Source organism: Canis aureus, chromosome 8, assembly GCF_053574225.1.
Source record: "Canis aureus isolate CA01 chromosome 8, VMU_Caureus_v.1.0, whole genome shotgun sequence".
Lineage (NCBI taxonomy): Eukaryota > Metazoa > Chordata > Mammalia > Carnivora > Canidae > Canis > Canis aureus.
This window is the reverse complement of record NC_135618.1, coordinates 67,468,812-67,488,247: the sequence shown is the minus strand read 5'-3', so window position 1 is coordinate 67,488,247 and position 19,436 is coordinate 67,468,812. Positions and strand designations below refer to the sequence as shown.

General features: G+C 43.7%; 1 protein-coding gene across 2 annotated transcripts in view; it reads left to right on the top strand.

Annotated features, from left to right (window-relative positions):
* The first annotated feature begins 13,279 nt into the window (after positions 1-13,279).
* Positions 13,280-19,436, top strand: part of SMURF1 (SMAD specific E3 ubiquitin protein ligase 1) — a 112,918-nt gene continuing 106,761 nt past the window's right edge. The window contains exon 1 of one of the 2 annotated variants that reach the window (XM_077907814.1): positions 13,280-13,593. In XM_077907814.1, the coding sequence (XP_077763940.1) occupies positions 13,539-13,593 (55 nt within the window). In that variant the 5' untranslated portion in view covers positions 13,280-13,538. The remainder of the gene's footprint in view (positions 13,594-19,436) is intronic. The other variant, XM_077907813.1, reaches the window with a different exon arrangement.

Here is a 19,436-nt window from a genome sequence, read left to right as displayed (position 1 = left end):
CAACTCTGCTTGCAGAAAAGAATGTGAATGTTGTCCTCCTTGACATTGTCAGGGTTCAGCTGATAAATATGAAGGTGGGAGTATAGAGGACAAGTAAAAGAGAAGGTAGGAGTATTGATATCTTCATCTAACATGGAGAGGATCATGAGTTATGGGCTGATGGAGAGTAAACATGAGCTCAAAAAACTTTTATTTTTTTATTTTTTCTTAATTTTTAAAAATTTTATGATAGTCACAGAGAGAGACAGACACAGAGACACAGGCAGAGGGAGAAGCAGGCTCCATGCACCGGGAGCCCGACGTGGGATTCGATCCCGGGTCTCCAGGATCACGCCCTGGCCCAAAGGCAGGCGCCAAACCGCTGCGCCACCCAGGGATCCCTCAAAAAACTTTTAAAGTACAAATAGAAGAAGCAACAATACAAAGAAAGTACCAAAATAGGAGGATGGAATTCCTTATCTTCCACAATAGGGAGCCACATAATGTGTTACATTAAATCAAGAAATACCAGTGTATATATATTATTATTTTTTAGAATATTATATATCTGGTAATATATGTATAGAAAAAAACATTCTGGGAGATGTTACTAAATTGCTAACCTCTGACTAGAAGAGAGGGGGAGTCCCAATTCTGTCATTGCTAGTGTTTGAATAATAATTAAAAATAGAAAACCTCGAAGACATTAAAATTGTGTAATCTCATGGTGTATTGCATGAATATGAATTTGAGTCCTAAATTCCTGAAGCATAACTCCACACAATGAAAGTCTGATAAATGACTTGGGAGTTACCAGTAATAAAAAGGCGTTTCAGTGTGTGAGTTTCTTTTCTCTAAAGTAAACACCCTTTAACTCGGTTTGGATGAATCATAAATGGGAAAAGATTCTACATCTCTGGTTTGCTTGTCTTTGAGAAATGTGATTGTTTAGAAAACTTTTAAAGTTTTTTTTTTTCTTTTGGTGGGGGTAGGGGAAGTGGGAGAATCATAACATTTAACAATTATTAAAACTTACGGGAACTTTTATTAAAGTTCTGGTTACTACCTACACATTCAGTTGAGTAAATTTATGAAGGAAAGTCTTCTCTGGAAGGTTTAGATACAAACATCCTTAGATTAAGAACAATTATTTAAATGACACTTTTACAAAGTTTTCTCACAGGTAACATCTTTCATACCAGTAATTCTTATAAAAAACAACATGAAAGGAAGAAATTGAAGCTCAGAGATGTAAGGGAATCACCCATGATCACATGGCCAGAAAACACAGGAGTAGTTAAGACCACTCTGCTGATCCCAAATCCACTCCTGTTGTATCCCTAATGTGGGGATTGCTAGGAAATTAATTGCTCTGGGTTTATCCCGGTTCTTACATGCCTTGGGTTCTTAGTTCTCTGTGCAATTAATGGAAAGGCAACTGGTGATTGTTAGTTTGTGACATGTCTCTAGTCTTGAGGAAAGGGAGAGAAGGTAATGTTTGGGTCACCAAGATATCAGAATCCAAAGGAAGCTTGAAAGTAATTTTTTTTTTTTTTTTGGACCCTCCACCATCACAGATGGGAAGGTGAAGAAGACACAGGTGCAGATGTGGGAAGCTTGGAAGTGATTTATATGAGACTTTTCTAGAAGGACTTCCAAAAAGTATAACTACCCTAATAACCTGGAATACCGTAGACACGGGCTTTCTTTCTCTTTGCCTGTGGCCATAAATCTGGCTTCCTAATTACAGGTACTCTTCTATCAAAACCCCAGGAATGTTCTAACCTGAGTGACCACAGGTCAAGTTGGCAACTCTTTCTTTTGAACCTGCAATCCAATTCTTCCCAATAAGAAGAAAAATAGCTCTTTGTCGAAAAAACCTAGTGCTACCCCAATACACTGGCACATTCATAGCTGTCTAAATCATTCATTGTTAGCACCAGTCCCCCAACACCCCCCTTTCTCCCTCCCGTTTACATAGGAATTATTCTGCAAAGGATTGCATTCAGAGTGTAGAAAGTCCTTTAGGGGAAGGATGCATTGGCTGATGGGTTCCATGAAACATCTCTAATGGTACTTAGCTCTACCCTTTTTTCCAAGGGGGTATTCTCCTGAAACCAGCCCATTATCATCCAAATATTCCATTCAGATGCAATCTAGTTTATTTGGGATAACACTATTCAAGACTCTCCATTTTCATCAACGAGTTGAGAATCCAACCATAATCCACAAATGCAACTGTAGTAAGTACAGGTTTTCTCCTTTGCAGCAATTCCTTAGAATAAAACTGTATTCCCACTTCATTCCAGGGAATCTCACTTATTACAGAGAGGCATGGCAGTCCTGTTCTGTGCTTAGTTAAGACATCACAGACTCTGCTCGCTGAGCAAACTGCAATGTCTAAATTGATTATACCTCTAAGTGACAACCTAAGATGAAAACTCACAGCAGAAATAGATGTGGCTTGTTGAGAAAGCTGCTTGAGTCTTTTAAAAAGCAAAGGTTTGGGGGCTTCCTTATAAGAAATAAAGTTACCAACCATATATCCTGAGTATAAAATTTAAATTAGTGATGCTCCTGAATGAATCACTGGTAATCTTTGAAACTCTTTAGAAACTTGCTGCTTAAGACACGTGCAAGTCTCCTTCCACATGCATCCAGGAGAAGTGGCCAAACCCTTCCCCTTGTCCATGGACACCAATAGCACATTGATGTCCACCAGAAACAGAAGCCTTCAGTGTGGCTCTTCTGCCTCATTTATATATTATTTGTTTATGTGATGTTTTCCACTACCAGATGTGGGCCACAAAATATAGGGACCATACCGTACCGACCTTTTAAAATTCTTTGCCTAACAGCCTGATTCAATAATGAACAAAAGGCTTGAATAGACATTTTTCCAAAGACCTACAAATGGCCAATGCACACATGAAAAGATGATAAATGTCATTACTCATCAGAGAAATGTGTATCAACACCATGATGAGATAACACTTCACAGCCACGAGGATGTCTACTATCAAAAACTGGAAAACACACGTGATGGCAAGGATGTGGAGAAATTGGAACTCTTGTGCCATGTTGGTGGGAACGTGAAATGGTGTGGCCATGATGGAAAACAGTATGGTGATTCCTCAAAAAATAAAAACGGAGTTACCATATGATCCAGCAATTCCACTTTTGGAGATCTACCCAAAAGGAATCAAAAGCAGGGTCTTGAAGAGAGATTTGTACACCCATGTTCACAATGGCATTATTCACAACAGCTAAAACATGGAAGCAACCTAGATGTCCATTGACAGATGAATGAATAAGCAAAGTGTAGTCTCTCCATGCAATGGAATATTATTCAGACTTAAAAGGGGAGAAAATTCTGAAACCTGCTACAATGTGGATGAATCTTAAGGATATTAAGTGAAACAGGCCAGTCACAAAAAGACAAGTATCATATGATTCCACTCATACGAGGTCTCTAGAATAGTCAAATTCACAGAGACAGCAGAATGGTGATTGCCAGGGGCTGGGGGAAGGGGACAATGGGGAGTTGTTAAATGGGTAGAGAGTTTGTTTTACATGATGAAATGAATTCTGGAGATGGGTGATGGTGGTGAAGCACAACATTATAAATGTATGTAAGACCACTGACTTTATGGGGCACATGGGTGGCTAAGTGGTTGAGCATCTGCCTTTTGTTCAGGTCATGATCCCAGGGTCCTGGGATCGAGTCCTGCATCAGGCTCCCTGTAAGGAGCCTGCTTCTCTCTCTCCCTATGTCTCTGCCTCTCTCTGTCTCTCTCATAAATAGATAAAATCATTAAAAAAAAAAAAAGGGGGATCCCTGGGTGGCGCAGCGGTTTGGCGCCTGCCTTTGGCCTGGGGCGCGATCCTGGAGACCCTGGATCGAATCCCACATCGGGCTCCCAGTGCATGGGGCCTACTTCTCCCTCTGCCTCTCTCTCTTTCTCATGAATAAATAAATAAAATCTTTATTTAAAAAAATAAATAAATAAAATAAAAAATAAAAAAAAAAGACCACTGACTTTACATTTAAAGGTGGTTAGGATGGTAAATTTTACATTATGTATATTTTGCCACAATGAAAAAATTGGAAAAAGACCTGACAGCTCATATCCAAACTACATAATGAATGCCCATAACTCAGTAAGAAAAACAGCAAATCCCACAGAAAAATGGACAAAGAAACTGAAAACATTGCATATGCACTTCACTAAAGGGATTCCGAATAGCCAAAGTAATACCCTATTAGTAATCAGAAAATGCAATTTTTTTTTTTTAGAAAATGCAATTTAATATAATGCTCATATTAGTCAAAATGCAGTTTAACATAATGTGTATATTAGCCCCAAAGTGGAACATTCAAATGTCTATGAATGGATAAATTGTAATCATGCAATAGAATACTATGCAAACAATAAAAATAAATGAACTATAGCCACAACACAATAATATGAATGAATCTCAAAAACATAATGTTGAGTTGGAAAAAATCAGTACTACAAAATAGTATATATTGTATGGTTCCATTTACAGAAAGTTAAAAAACAGGCAAAAGAGAACCGTATACTTAATTGATAAAACTATGAATAAAAGCAAAGAAATGATTACAATAAGAGGAGAGTGGTTACGTGGGGAGGAGGCTGGGAAAGATTGTGATTGGGAGGATGAATGCAGGTGTCTTTTATGGTCTGGTGATGTTCTATTTCTTTAGATGTTCTATTTCTTTACCTCCTGGTGACTGCATAGGAGTTTAACTTTTCCATACGTGTGTTATATTTCACAACAAAAATGTTTCTAATAGCAAAAAAAAAATTCCTTGCACATTAGCCCATTGCTTGGCACACTGAAGTTTCCTAATAAATGTTTGCTTATATTATACTGTACAATAAAGAGGAAAAGTGAACTTAAAAAAAAATAAATTGGTGCATACAAATGACAAAACCATGTTCTTGGGAAGAAAAACTGGGCATCATCAAGCTCCTCTGTGGCTTAAGCCCCACCCTCCCCCATCCCTCCAGGAGGATCCTGAGCAGACAGAGGATTGATGCAGTCTAGAGAGATGGATAGGTGGACAAAGGGTCTGCTTTCAGCACATGGACAGTGCTATGGGCAGGCACTGAAGAAAGTGGATTGGAAATAGCTATCCTTGAAAATCTTTATCATGTTCACTAAGCAGGAATGGAACCTAATAATTATATAAGCATCCCTCCCTCACACAAACCAGAACCCCAAATTAACTTAATTTGTTTATATGAATGCCTTTAAATAATGAGGTACACAGCTCCCGCCCCTTTCTTGGTACTAGGGGAATCTTTGTCACATTCATCTGTACTTGTTTCTATTTTTGCACAATCAGGGTAAGATTAGAGCCTCGCCGGATCTCGGCAGAAAGATGAGTTTGATGCAAACGCTGTGCAGAATGCAGAGAGCGATGCTTTGGTTACTGGTTCAGCACATCTGTAGGACTGGGGAATTGGGTCACCTCCTTGCCAGCACAAACCATGGTTAATATTTGTCACAGATGGGCACTTACTACAAGTCTTTTCTTGCTAATTAGCACAAGAGTGGTGTGATTCATGAATTTTCCTGCATGGTTTAAATTACAGAATTCCTTCAGCCTTTCTTCTTGTTAGGCTTCCTCTATCTTCACATTAGAGTCTGTATGTGCTTGGGGATTAAAACAACCGGACTATAAATTATTGGCATCAGTTTAATAAAATCATAGCAAATGTAAGTCTGTTGCCCTCCATCCCCCATCGCTTTGTGAGGCAGACATCAGCCATGTGGGGGTTGTTCAGTTCTCTTCCTATTAGGGAAAAAGCCCTACTATGTGTAGTTTCGGCAGGAGGCAGTGGCCTAGATCCCACTACAAAAGTCGAAGTGGCTTTATCTTTCCTGTTCGTTGTCCGCCAGCAGCCAGGGGTTGGGGCTGGGTCTAGATTCAGCCAATCAGGAACTCTTTGGTGCTTACAATCTTGAGATGTATGGACAGATGGCATTAAGCCCTAGGGGAGCAGGGTGGTGTCCTGGACATACTATTCCTCATTAAGAAAAAAACTGCTTCTTGGCTGTTCAGATGTGTTGATTGCTGCCTGTATTCTATCATAAAATCAAACAAGAATTCTATGACCTGCAGAAGCTCTTCTAGTACGTCCCATTTTTGCTTGTTTCTTATAGTTAGTTTAATATTCTGGCCAAAGTACTTTTGTTTTGCACATCACTGCTCTATTCTTTGAGTTAGGACACTAGGGAAAATAACAATATACCTTTCATAGTGGCTCTCAAACATAAGCCTGCATCAGAATCACCTGGAGGGTTTGTTCAACCATCAATTGTTGGGGCCCTTCCGAGTTTCAGATGCAGTAGGTCTGGGGTGGTGTCTGAGAATTTCATTTCTAATAGTCCCCTGGTGATGCTGCTGCTTCAGTGACCATACTTTTGAGAACCATTGGCCTAGAATAATGGAGAGCTTCCTTTAACCCTGTCCAAAAACTAGCAACATTTTTAAGCCAATGAACAATGATTCAGGGTCTTACTTGGGATTTTCTTTGGTTTGTTGATTTCCCTGGTTATTGTTGCTTATAAATTACAGATGAGATACAACAAACTTAGAGAATATTCATCTTCTTTTTCTTTTTTTTTAAAGATTTTATTTATTTACTCATGAGAGAGATATATATATAGAGAGAGGCAGAGACACAGTCAGAGAGAGAAGCAGGCCTCATGCAAGGAGCCCAATGTGGGACTTGATCCCGGGACTCCAGGATCACACCCTGAACTGAGGGCAAGTGCTCAACCACTGAGCCACCCAGGCGTCCCTCATCTTATTTTTCTAGACCAGTAGAAATCGTGAGATTCTAAAGTAGTAGTAGACCAGAAGCCTGGGCTCACATTTGCTTATTTAAAATAAAAATGTCATGTCTGAATTTTCAAAAATGAGCTTATTATATTCTCAGCCAGTGTCTTAATTATTTTTATAGGATAGTCAATTGTTTAAAACACTTCTTATGTAAGTGAGAACTACTCTATAGACAAAACTACATTTTTATTTTTTTATTTTTTAAAACTACATTTTTAAATGGATAATAGCAGTTCAATCATTTTCTTATTTTCACTATGACCTTAGCTGTTTCTGAACACAGACTGTGGGGTTCAACTAGGATCTTTATTTTTTTAAGGATTTTATTTATTTATTTGAGGGAGAGAGTAGGAGCAGGATTGGGGGCAGGGGCAGAGGAAGATAGAGAAGCAGATTCTCCACTGAGGAGGAAGCCCAATACAGGGTTTGATCCTAGGGTTTGATCCCAGGACCTGGAGATCATGACCTGAGCTGAAGGCAGACACTTAACTGATTGAGCCATTTAGGTGCCTGGAATTATTATTTTTTCTAGAATTGTCCCTTGGTTGCATATATTTGAAGAAATAATCTAAATCTCAGATAATTCCACAGCAATAAAATACAGCTATATGCCTATTAGGATGGCCAAAAGGAAAAACAGTGACAATACCAAATGTGGCAAGGATGCTGAGAAACATTGCTAGTAGAAAAGTAAAATGCTACAGCCACTTGAAAAAAGTTTGGCAGTTTCTTACAACACCAAACATGGAATTCCATATGACACAGCAGTTGTACTCTAGGGCTCTTATTCCAGAGAAAGTAAAACTTATCTTCACATAAATGCCTGCACATGAATGTTCATAGTTGTTTATTTATAATAACTGAAAACTAGAGTTAGCCCAGGTCCTCCAATGGTTAAACAAAAAGTGATATATCCAAACCATGGAATACTACTCAGTAATGAAAAGGAACAAACTATTCAAACATGTAATGATTTGGATGAATTTCCTGGGGAAATATGCTGAGTGAGAAAAACCCATTCTAAAAGACTATATTGTATATGATTCCATCTATGTAACATTTTTGAATTGGCCACATTTTAGAAATGCATGATAGAATAGTAGTTGCCAGGTGTTGGTGGTGGGACAAAGGGTGTGGGTATAAAAGGACAACATGAGGATGAGGAAAGTGTGGTGTTGGAACAGTTCACTAGTTTGTGCGGTAGATACTTGAACCCACATAGGTGTTAAAAATATGTCGAACTTAATACACATACATCCAAGTAAAACTGGGAAAATCTGAACATCATTGGGTTGTATCAATGTCAATATCCTGGTTGTGGTATTATACTATAGTTTTGTAAAATGTTACTATTGGAGAAAGTGGGCACAGTGCACAAGGGATCTCTCTGTATTATTTCTTACAACTGCACGTGAATCTACAATGATGTCAATAAACATTTTAATGAAAAAAGATCTGGGACTCCTGGGTGGCTCAGTGGTTGAGTGTCTGCCTTTGGCTCATGGGCTCCAGGATCGAGTCCCGCATGGGGCTCCCTGTGGGAAGCCTGCTTCTCCCTCTGCCTATGTCTCTGCCTCTCTCTGTGTCTCTCATGAATAAATAAACAAAACAAAACAAAACAAAAGATCCTACCAGGGTGTCCAACTCTTGATTTTGGCTCAGGTTGTGATCTCGGGGTTGTGAGATGGAGCCCCATGCGGGCTCTGTGCTGAGTATGGAGTCTGCTTAAGATTCTCTCTCTTCCTCTCCCTTTGCCCCTTCCCCTGCTTGTGCATGTGCTCTCTCTCAAATAAAAAAATAAATAAAATCTTTAAAAAGAAAGATCCTGCCAAAGATAAAGCCTACCAATGATAATAACATGGAAAGACTTGCATATTGGTAATATTAAGCTTAGGGTGTAATTAAAAACCTCTGGGCATAAAAGGATAAAGAAATGTGCTAATTAATCACAACTTTGTATATCTGATTGTTTAAAAAACTTAATGCTTTTAAAAGCAAAAGCAAAAGAGACCCAGATCCTAGATCTAGGAAAGATCTTAAAGGCTAGTCTGATCTAGCCACTGGCCACAGAGGCACCAGCTCAGGTACAGCAGTGTACTCCCAAGAGATATTTGGTATAGCCGCCAGGCACTTCTGTACAACATCCCCAATTTCCCTAGGATAATAGTACCGTAGGTTTTGGGGAAAGACTAGTACATGCATTTTACATGTACTAATAACAACTACCATTTACCAAGGGCCTGCTCTAGTAGACTGCTAAATCTACATCTAATTTAAACCTCACAATAGTGAGAGGCACTATTATCTCCATTGTACAGATGAGCAAAGTGAGGCTTGGTGAATTTAACTAACTTGCTCTGGCACTAGTTGGTAACGTTGTTGAGCCCAGTAGAGTGTGGGTATTTGTGGGCCATAGCTGCCCTCTTTTCAGGATGCATACTCACTGCCTTCAGAAAGGGCTTCTGCTGTATTGGCTCCTGGACACATACATATGGGATGTTCCTAGCATGATTTGCTTGATCATTTCCTTCAGATTAGGAGTTTTTAATCTAAGGGCTATGGGACTCTACAGGACCCTCAAACTGGTTTCCAGAGATAATGAACCCATTGAAATTGTATGTAAATTTGGTGTATATTTGCACATATTAACTTTTCTGGGCAAAGGATCCATTGTTTCCATTGTTTCTTTTTTTTTTAAGATTTTATTTATTTATTCATAGAGACAGAGAGAGAGAGAGAGAGAGAGAGAGGCAGAGGGAGAAGCAGGCACCATACAGAGAGCCCGACGTGGGACTCGATCACCGGTCTCCAGGATCACGCCCTGGGCTGCAGGCGGCGCTAACCGCTGCGCCACCGGGGCTGCTTAGGATCCATTGTTTCCATCAGATTCCCTGAAGAGGTTTGGGACTCAAAAGACAGGTTAAGAACTACTGCGGTTAGATCCAAAGAGATTTTTTCCACCCTCACTGGAAAGTGTTTCAAATGCCCAATAACACTGACAAAGGAAAGTGATACATTTAGGAGAAATAAAATAAGTTGCCAAATCCTACATAGAAAGCAGGGTCAAAGTCAAAACGGCACTTTTTGTAATCTTTTTTTTTTTAAGATTTAAAAAAAAATTTATTCACGACAGAGACAGAGGCAGAGAGACAGGCAGAGGGAGAAGCAGAGAAGCAGGCTCCATGCAGGGAACCTGACGTGGGACTCGATCCCGGGTCTGAAGGCGGCGCTAAACCGCCGTGCCACTGGGGCTGCCCCAAAACAGCACTTTTTGTAAAGTCACTGCAGAGAGGGCACTTGAAGATACCAAATTTCATCTCTGTCTCAGCAGAATTGTTAAACACTTCCCATCTACTTGTTCCAGACATCTTTAGAAGATAGTATTTTTGACAAATTTGATACATAATGAATGGATATCAAAGTACCTTCAGTTCAGGATAAGGGCTGGTCCACAGGTTTAGCACAAAATTGTGGCTGATAAATTTTATGTAGGCCAATACCTTTTATAATTTTTTTAAAGATTTTATTTATTTATTCATGAGAGACACACAGAGAGAGAGAGGGAGGCAGAGACATAGGCAGAGGGAGAAGCAGGCTCCTTACAGGGAGCCTGATGCAGGACTCAATCCTGGGACTCCAGGATCATGCCCTGAGCTGAAGGCAGGCACTAAACTGCTGAGCCACCGAGGAATCCCGCTTTTATCATCTTTATCAATTTTTTAAAAGATTTAGTTATTCAAGAGAGTGAGTGTGTGTGCACACAGGGCTGGGGAAGGGACAGAGGGAGGGAGAGAGAAGTTCAAGCAGACTCCTCGCTGAGCACAGAGCCGGATCCTAAGATCAGGGCCTGAGTCGAAATCAAGAGTCAGATGCTTAACTGACTGAGCCACCCAGGCGCCCCTCATCTTTGTCAACTTTTAAATAGGGTCAGGTGTGCAGATAGAAGATCCAACAGTAAAAAAAAAAAAAAAAAAAAAAAAAAGAAGATCCAACAGTTATGTTACTGCACTTATGCTGAAATCTGTGCTGGAAAAAACATTCATTTTCATCCTTCTGCACAAGCCCTTCCCTCTGCCTATAATGCCCTTGTCCAACAACTTTGAACACTGCGTTTACATTCTGGATTGAGGTCTTCCATGACTCTTCTGTGGTTTTCCCATCCTTCTCCTCCCAGGCAGAACGGTCCTGTAATTTATGTTCTAGCCATTAGTACACACTTTCATCACTGTGTCCTTGTCAGCACTTTCTGTGTCTGTTTCATCCGGTCCATGAGCCTCTGAAATGCTATAGCTGTGACTTATTTAGTCCTTGTCCCTGGGCCACATAGTGGTGGCTGGAGTTTGCTTACGGATAAAACGTTAGCTTCCATTAGGAAGGTCCTCCTTGGGTAGGCCATGTTGAAAGACACCGTTAGGTGTTATTTGGTTAAATGAAAGCGGCAATGACTTGTTCATGAGTAAACAAAATGCCTTTCAGTGACCTCCAGAAGTGACCTCCTGTCTCATGTGTTGAGGAAACAATCCAGACATCTAGGCAGGTAAGAAAACAATGAGGTTAAGAAATGGAAGTATTTTAGATTGGGAATAGCTAGGGATCAGAACAGGGGCCAGCATTCAGGCAAGCAGAGAGAGGTTTAGTCTGGTTGGGAGAAGGGACTTCTTGAATACGGAAATGAAGAGAAGAGATACTAGGTGGATTGAAAGAATAATGACGGTCACTTGGGGGCAGGGGTTAGAGACTCTAAATGGATCTATTTGGACCCTAGGGACTCACTCTTAGTGACAATTGCCTACAGAGTAACAGCTCGATTCTGGGTCTACTGCTCTGTTGCTTAAACATAGCTTGTATTCTTGGATACTTCACTAGAATTATTCAAAGTCTGAGCTTTAAGGGGCCAAAGAAATGGTCTGGCCCATTTTCTTTTTAAAGATACATTTATTTGAGGGAGAGAGAGCGAGATAGAGAGAGAGAGACCAGGGGAGGAGCAGAGGGAGAGACAGGATCTCAAGCAGGTTCCATGCCCAGTGTAGAGCCTGACACCAGGCTCGATCTCACAACCCTGAGATCATGACCGGAGCCAAAAATCAAGATCCAGATGCCCAACTGAATGAGCCACCCAAGGGCATGTCTTTTGATTTGACTGAATGACTGAAGCTCAAGAGGCAGCAAGGCAGCTCTGAATCCAGTCTAGAGACACTCAGCTTCCACTGGGTTCAGCCTGAGGCGGGGCAAGGGGGTAAGGCATGTCTAGGGGCCCTAGAGGGATCTATTTAGAAGGTTGTGACCCCAGGAAAGTCTGACTGAAGCGGGTGGCTCAAGGGCTCGGAGCTTGGCTCCTTAAGATACAAACCAAATAAAGGCTTTCCAAGAATTAGGTAGTTGGTCAAAAACAACTTTGGTAAACAAGCCCAGCTTTTCTTCTTTAGTAACAGTTATTTCCTCTCCATTACAGGTTAACAAAGAGAGGAGTTTGTTTGCTGGAGAAAGCCTAATGAGCTCTTAGCTCTACCCTGCAACTCTGGGAGGAGGGAAAATGTTAGTTTTTAGTTCAACTCTGCAATCCTGGGAGGGATGTGTTAGCAGAAGGCGGGGAAACCAAGGCCGTAAAGCTGCCTTTGTTGGTTTGGATTGTATGCAGATTGGATCATAACAAACATCTACTCAACTTTATCCCTCTCTCCCATCTTGTTTACCTTGTCCATATATGGCACTTCCAGCGATTCTGGCAAGTGTAACGGGTCAACAGAGCGCACTACTTGCACAGAACACACGTAGGGGACTTTTGTGTCTTTGAGAAGTCTCTCCATTGAAACTGCATTCTCTGAAAGCTCTACTCAAAAAAAAAAAAAGAAAGAAAAAGTGGTACCTATTTGTGCAAGGTGCTTGGTGTGTCCTAACAGGCTACGGGTTCACGTAATCCTCCTTCCAATATCTATGTGGGGGGGGGGCGGGCGCCCCGGAGGCTGGAGAAACACCCGGAAAATCAATTCGGTCCGCATCTGCAAACCTGTTCCCTTGGACAATGTGGCGAAGACTGAGGGTGGCGGTTCGAGGGCCCACATGTGGCCCCGCACCCTAGCTTCGCCTTCCCCCGGTCTCCAGGGCGAGCTCCGCTCCCAGGCCCCGAGCTCCTTCGCCCGGCTCCCGGGGGGAGGACGTGGGCAGGCCCCGCCACTGGTTCCAGACCCCGCGCGCCCCTAGCCAGGCCTGCGACGTAGCCCCGCCCCGCCCCGGCGTGCTCTCGGGTGCGCGCACGCACGCAGGCGCGGGGGCGCACGGCGCGGGCACGCGCAGGGCCGGGCCGGCACGGCGGCGGGAGCGCGCGCGGCTCCGGGAGGCGGCGGCGGCGGCGGCGGAAGCGGCGAGGGCGGCGGGCGTCCGGCTCTGAGGAGGAGGAGGAGGAGGTGGTGGTGGCGGTGGCGGCGGCGGCGGAGGCAGCGGCGGCTCTGGACTGGGCTCGGCTGGGAGCGGGCGAGGGTCGGGGGCGCCGGGTCGAGCGCCGATCCCCCGGCTCGACCATCCTCCCGCCGCCCGGACGCCTGGGCCGCGGAGTTTGTGTCCCGGCTCGGACCCCGGCGCCCAGCCCGGAGCCGTAACCTTGAGGCGGCGGCGGCGGGGCCGGGCCGGGCCGGGCCGGGGGGCGGCGGCGCTGGATCCGCGGCTGCCCGATCGTTGGCGGGAGATGTCGAACCCCGGGACGCGCAGGAACGGCTCCAGCATTAAGATCCGTCTGACAGGTACGGCCGGCGGGAGGCCCACCCGCCTCCCCCCGCACACCCCACCGGCGCCCGCTGGCGCCCCGCACGGCCCCCCAGCAGCCCCGGAATTCCCCGCAGAGCGCCCCGGTGGAGTGGCCCTCCCCCACGCCGGCCGTTGTCCCAGGACCTCGTCACCCCCCTCGGCGAGTGCCCCTCGCTCCGCGCTCCCGGCCCCGCCCCCTCGCGGCTGCCGGCCCCGCCCCCTCGCTCCTCACCCCCCACCTTCCCCCCCCACCGCGGCCCTCCCGCTCCCCTCCTGCCCCCCCCACCTGCCCCGTCGCCTCCCTGCTCGCGGCCCCCACCCGGCCGCGGGCTCTCCCCTCTCGCCCCCCTCGTGGCCCCGCCCCCCGCCGCTCAGCCCCCTTCCTCCCCCTCGCTTTCCCCGCTCTCCCCTCACCTGCCTCCTCGCTCTCCCTCCCGGCCCCGCCCCTCGCTCTCGGCCCCGCCCCTCGCTTCTCCCCACCTCCCCATCCTCTCTGGCTCGGCGGCCTCTTCTCCGCGGTACCCGGCGCTTCGCCCCGCTACCCTCCCGGTTCTTACTCCCCCCGCCCCCACCTACCCCCCGTCCGGCTTCTCCCCTCCCGGCCCCGCCCCTTTATTCTCCTCGGCGGGGCTCGCTCCCTTTCCCCCTAGGCCCCGCCCCTGCTTATCTCGCAGCCCCGCCCCCTCGCTGGGTCTCGCCGCCTCCACCCTTTCCTTCAGCCTCGAATTCCTCAGTCCTGTGGTGTGGCGTGTCCCGGTCCTGTTCTCTTCACTTCCCCGCTGCTCCAGACCTCTTGAGTCTGGCCCACTTCCTCTGTGCCTCGGGCCAGGCCACTGTCGGCTGCCTGCCGTGCTGCCCCGGTACTTCCCCCATTGCACTTTCCCAGCACTGCCCCCCCATCCTAGAGCCCTGAGTGGGGCTGAGGGTCCCCCGCCCCCCACCGGAGGCTGTGGCAGCTGCACGAACGCCGGCTCCTCGATTCACTCTCACCGAGTCCTCAATGAAGTGCCCGCGTCTCCTCGGAGGCTCTGTAGTGCCACCTTCCAGGGTGAGCGCGAAGCTCGGCTGCGGCCGGCGACGCGGTGGTTCGGCCGCGGGTGGATGCGCCCCTCGCCGGCGGCCCCTTCCCCGGCCCTCGGGGCCACGGAGCTGCGGCCTCGCCTCCCCGTTCAGATTCACACCTTAGGCCGGATCGTAGGGCCGCAGACACGCGTCTGCCAGGGGACTTTCCGGACTCGAGTATTTCCAGCCCTGGAAGGGAAATACAAAGTTCAGGCTAGTTCCTGTCGGGGGGCTTTCCCTTGGATTTTTCTGTTGGATGGCCAGTCTGGTGAGGACCCCAGAGTCAGAGTTCGGTCGGATGCTTTCAGAGAGCAAATGAGAGTTTTGGACACTTTGTGGCAGATGCGTAGCCCTAATTTCGGTAAAATCCATGAAAATAACAATGGCGATCGTTTTCAAACGAAAGTTTCCTTTGAAAGTACGGAGTTGTTGCGTGACTCACATTTTTCTCAAGAAAAGGGTTGTAATTTTTTTTTTTTTTTTTTGTAGAAAGATGTCAGATTAGGTTACAAGATAAGGCGGCCAGGTAATGATTTGGACCCAAATCCAGACCCTGGTTGTGTGAAGTAACAGCCATCTGTCCCAGGGATCTTTGCTTCTGGAGGAACATACTCTGTTCCAGGGCCAGGAGGAAATGCTTCTCACTATGTAGATACAGTATAAAGCATTGTTATTTTTATGGTTACATGAAAGACATGTTTTTGACTTTGTAATGCTTGTAAAACTTTAATTACTGACAACTTTAATTGGATTCTAATTTACAGTGTAATCTGTAATTGACATCAGATTGGTTTCATTTTTCTTGTTAAAAGCAGAAATAACTGATTTCATGAGTTTTGGTAGAAATGTGATTAATGTTTCAGAAGGAATAGGTTCTCATTACAATGTTTGTATCATATACACATTTATATATCAAACCAAGTTGGCAGGTCTGAGCCTTTCCCTTGAAAAAGGGAGGGCTTGGTTTGTCCTCCCAAATTATTTTTGGATTCAGAAATTTACATGCCAAAGATACAGAAATGCTTTGAAGAGTTTTGGATGGCATTTGATACTGAAGGATCAAGTGATGAGTGTTATTTCCAAAGCTCCCTTTCCCTTCAACCCTGTTGGTGTTAGTGATTGGGATGATGTGTGAGTGTGGTCATCCCTGCAACAGGATTTTTAGTGGTGATGGCAGATCCATGTCTGTTGTCTGTTGAATGTTAATTTATGTTGAGGTGCTGGAACCTCAGATGTTTTGGTGTAGAGTAGGTTTTGGCATCATCTTTAAGGTTGTCCAGGGCAGTTTGAAAATCTCTTCTTTTCTGGCATATTGGGTAGCCATCTTTCAAAAGTTGTATACTCTTGTTACAAGATTTAGAGTTTAATTCTATGCGTGATACTTGAAAAAAATTTTTTTTTAAAAAACAAGGGGCATTCTAACCAGTAATTAATATCACACAGAGTATAATTCCAGGCAACATCTGAAGACACTGGAGTATAAAACAGCCTTTAAAATTTGAGGTCCACAGTTGTATTTGGTGGTGAGGAGAGCATTGGATTTAAAATTAAGAGACGTGATTTTGGGCAAATCTCCCGTAAACTGCATGATATGGAACAAATTAGGTAACCTTGCTGGGCCTCCGTTTCTTCATATAAGATGAGATTTCAACTTTATTGTAACAACCTTTGATTCTCTTTCTCATTTTGGGTACCTACTTATTCCACATTATGCTGGGTACTAATGCTGTCTGTTATTAAGTCTCAATGCTGATATTCAGAGATTTCTGTTAAAACACAGCACTTGTGTTTGATGTATGCGAAGCCTTAATTTTGTGGTGTTGATTATGCTATAGCTTTTTCTCTATGGAACCCTTTTGGTTTTTGGAAATGATTGGGTGGTATGTGGAGCTGCTTTGGAGGCCTGGCCTCTGCAGTAAAAGAATATTTGAGTCTTTATAATTCAAAGAACTTAACTTTAATGGATGTCTTTGTGGTATTTTAACAGGAAAATAGTTTTTAAACAGGTCCAGTTAGATTTGGGGCATAATTCGTGCAAAATCAAGTTTTCTTAAAGAACATTATTTTGCAGACATTTAGAGTTCACTGGCAAATCAAACACTTTGGAAACATTTTTTATTTTAAATTCAAGCCGGGTTTGCAAAAACTTTGTTCTTATGTGGTATGCAAATGAATCCCAGATATGTCATTTAGGCCAGTTTGTTGTAAAGAATGGAATTTTGAACCTTAAGGGTTCCATGGTGCTCTTCAAGCAAATTAAATGTTATTCTCAGTGTTAACTAGTTAGTTGAAATAGCAAATGCCTAAACTTTTTTTGTGTTTTTATGCCTTGCAATACTTTCAGATCTCCTTGTGTTTTTATGTCTTTTGGAGTGTGCCTGTGTGTTATGAAGAGAGAAAAATTCTAATTCCAAGTCAAGGAGGGGGAAGAGACCTTCCTTGATAGCATGTGGAAATGGAGGCTATTTTTAAAGTTGTAGCACATGGGAAGTAAGGCAGACTTGGGCTTTGGCATCCAGATGATGCAACTTGGAGAGAAATAGTTGTATTAATAACTTAATAACTAATTCATCAATAACGGGTGGCCTGATTGATTTGGAATAGATCGGTTTCTCTTAAAGGTTAAGCAGGCTGTTAAGAGTGTTGCCTTTGTCCAATCATGCCCACAGGAAACTCTTGCTTATGTAAGGCAGGCAGAACTTTTGGTTTTAACAACCGTAACCAGGATAAGGTGGAATATGTCATTGGTGTTTAGCCATGAGCTGCTTCTGAGTTTGTAGAACATTTTCTTCAGGGTCAGCCTCAAGTTTAGGAAGGTACGGTCAAGGCACTTCTTTGAGCTGAGTTAGCTAAGGGTGTGGGATGGATGGCAAAACTTCAATTTTACTCTAAATCACATTCTTTCAAATATAGGTTTATATAAAATCAAACCGATTTTATGTGTGGTTTGATCACGTTTGGGTTGTCTTTTTTTTTTTTTTTAAATTCCTTTTTTTTATTTTAAGAATTTATTTATTTATTCATAGAGACAGAGAGAGAAAGAGAGAGGCAGAGGGAGAAGCAGGCTCCATGCAGGGAGCCCGATGCGGGACTCGATCTTGGGTCTCCAGGATCACACCCCAGGCGGCACCAAACCGCTGCACCACCAGGGCTGCCCACGTTTGGGTTGTCTTAAGACAAACCTTTTTTTCTCAAATCCATTTTTTAAAAAATATTTTATTTATTTATTCATGAGAGACACACATAGAGAAAGAGAAAGAGAGAGAGAGAGAGAGGCAGAGACACAGGCAGAGAGAGAAGCAGACTCCTCAGAGGGAGCCCGATGTGGGACTCCATCCCAGGATTTGGGGATCACGGCCTGATTCGAAGGCAACTGCTTCAACTGCTGAGCCACCCAGGTGTCCCTCAAATCCATTTTTTTTTTTTCAAATCCATTTTTTTTTTTTAAAGCTTCTTGCCCCACCTAACTGACCTGGGCAAGAAATATTTCATACACTTTATTTCTATCTGTATTTTTATAGCAGTTGTAATGAAATCCAACTAGAGTTTTTTGCCTTCAAGTCTAACTTTGAGGTCAGAACTCCTGTTTTTGCGCCCGTGAAAGTGGTACCTGAACTTTGAATTTTTCCTTCTCTATTACAAATTTTCATTTTCTCTGTTTGGTCACGTTGTTGGGTCCTAGTGTGGAAAGCTGGGGGTAAGGGGAGGTTCTGGGGGCTGAGTCACTTGGGAAGAAGTCTTTCCTCATGAATAAGAAAAAAGAAAGACTGACCCATAATATTTCAACATCAGCTCAGTGATCCACTTAACTAGACTGGCTGTTTTGTAACATGTTTGTGGGCACTGGTTAAAAGTTAAAATAGCTGAATTGTGCATTTTATTGAGTGCCAAGAGCAAAAGGGAAGTTTAAGAACCTTCTGAAATAGATGAAATAATTTAGTATCTTGGCAAGTCTCAGATTTTCTGGTTGAGAAACCCTAACTTTTAGAATTCTTATTTGGATCGAATTTTTGTAATTTCAGAACCATTTTAGAGGTTAACTATTTTTAAACAAGTAGAGAATTAAAACTGTGTGGCCATTTATTTATTTATATCCCCCAGCATCATAAGTGACTGGTTTGCTTGCTGTTCTGTAAGTGATTTTATTGAGAGACAGCCCCTAATTCATATTGGCTTGTCTTCCACTGCATGCTCATCCTAGCTGACCACAGTCCCTAAGCGTGCTACTTAGAGAGGAGCTGGAAAGCTCTGTTGAAAAACAAAAGCACCTAGCCATGTGGATCAGGCGTATCTTCTTTTTAAAATGTTAGAATTACTGTTGTGTCTACAGATGCAATTTAATCCATTTGGGTATTTAAACTAAGTGCATGCAATGTTGTTTCCATATTCTGGCTTAAAGAAAAAAAAAAACCCTTTTATTGTTTTAAAACAAGGCATAAATAATGTACAATCAGTGCATCTGGCGAAGCGCCCCACCTAATTCCAGCTGTGTTCACCTCCATCGCAGCTGAAAGGAATTCTAATTGGCTGAGGAATGTCGGCAACATTGTGTATCACTGAGCATGAACCTATTATGCTGGCTGCTGGGTGATGCGTTTCAGATGTTTTAAGCTCCTGAGTCCAACTTGGAGGTTGCTTTCAGGAGTCTGGAAGAGGATGTTGCTAAGCTGCGGGTTGTAGAGAGCAGCCTATTTTTTTCTTTGTATGTTGGATATTCACTAAATTCTCCAGAGGCCGGTGGTGCTTTCTTATGGCTTAAACACTGGGATGGGAGTCC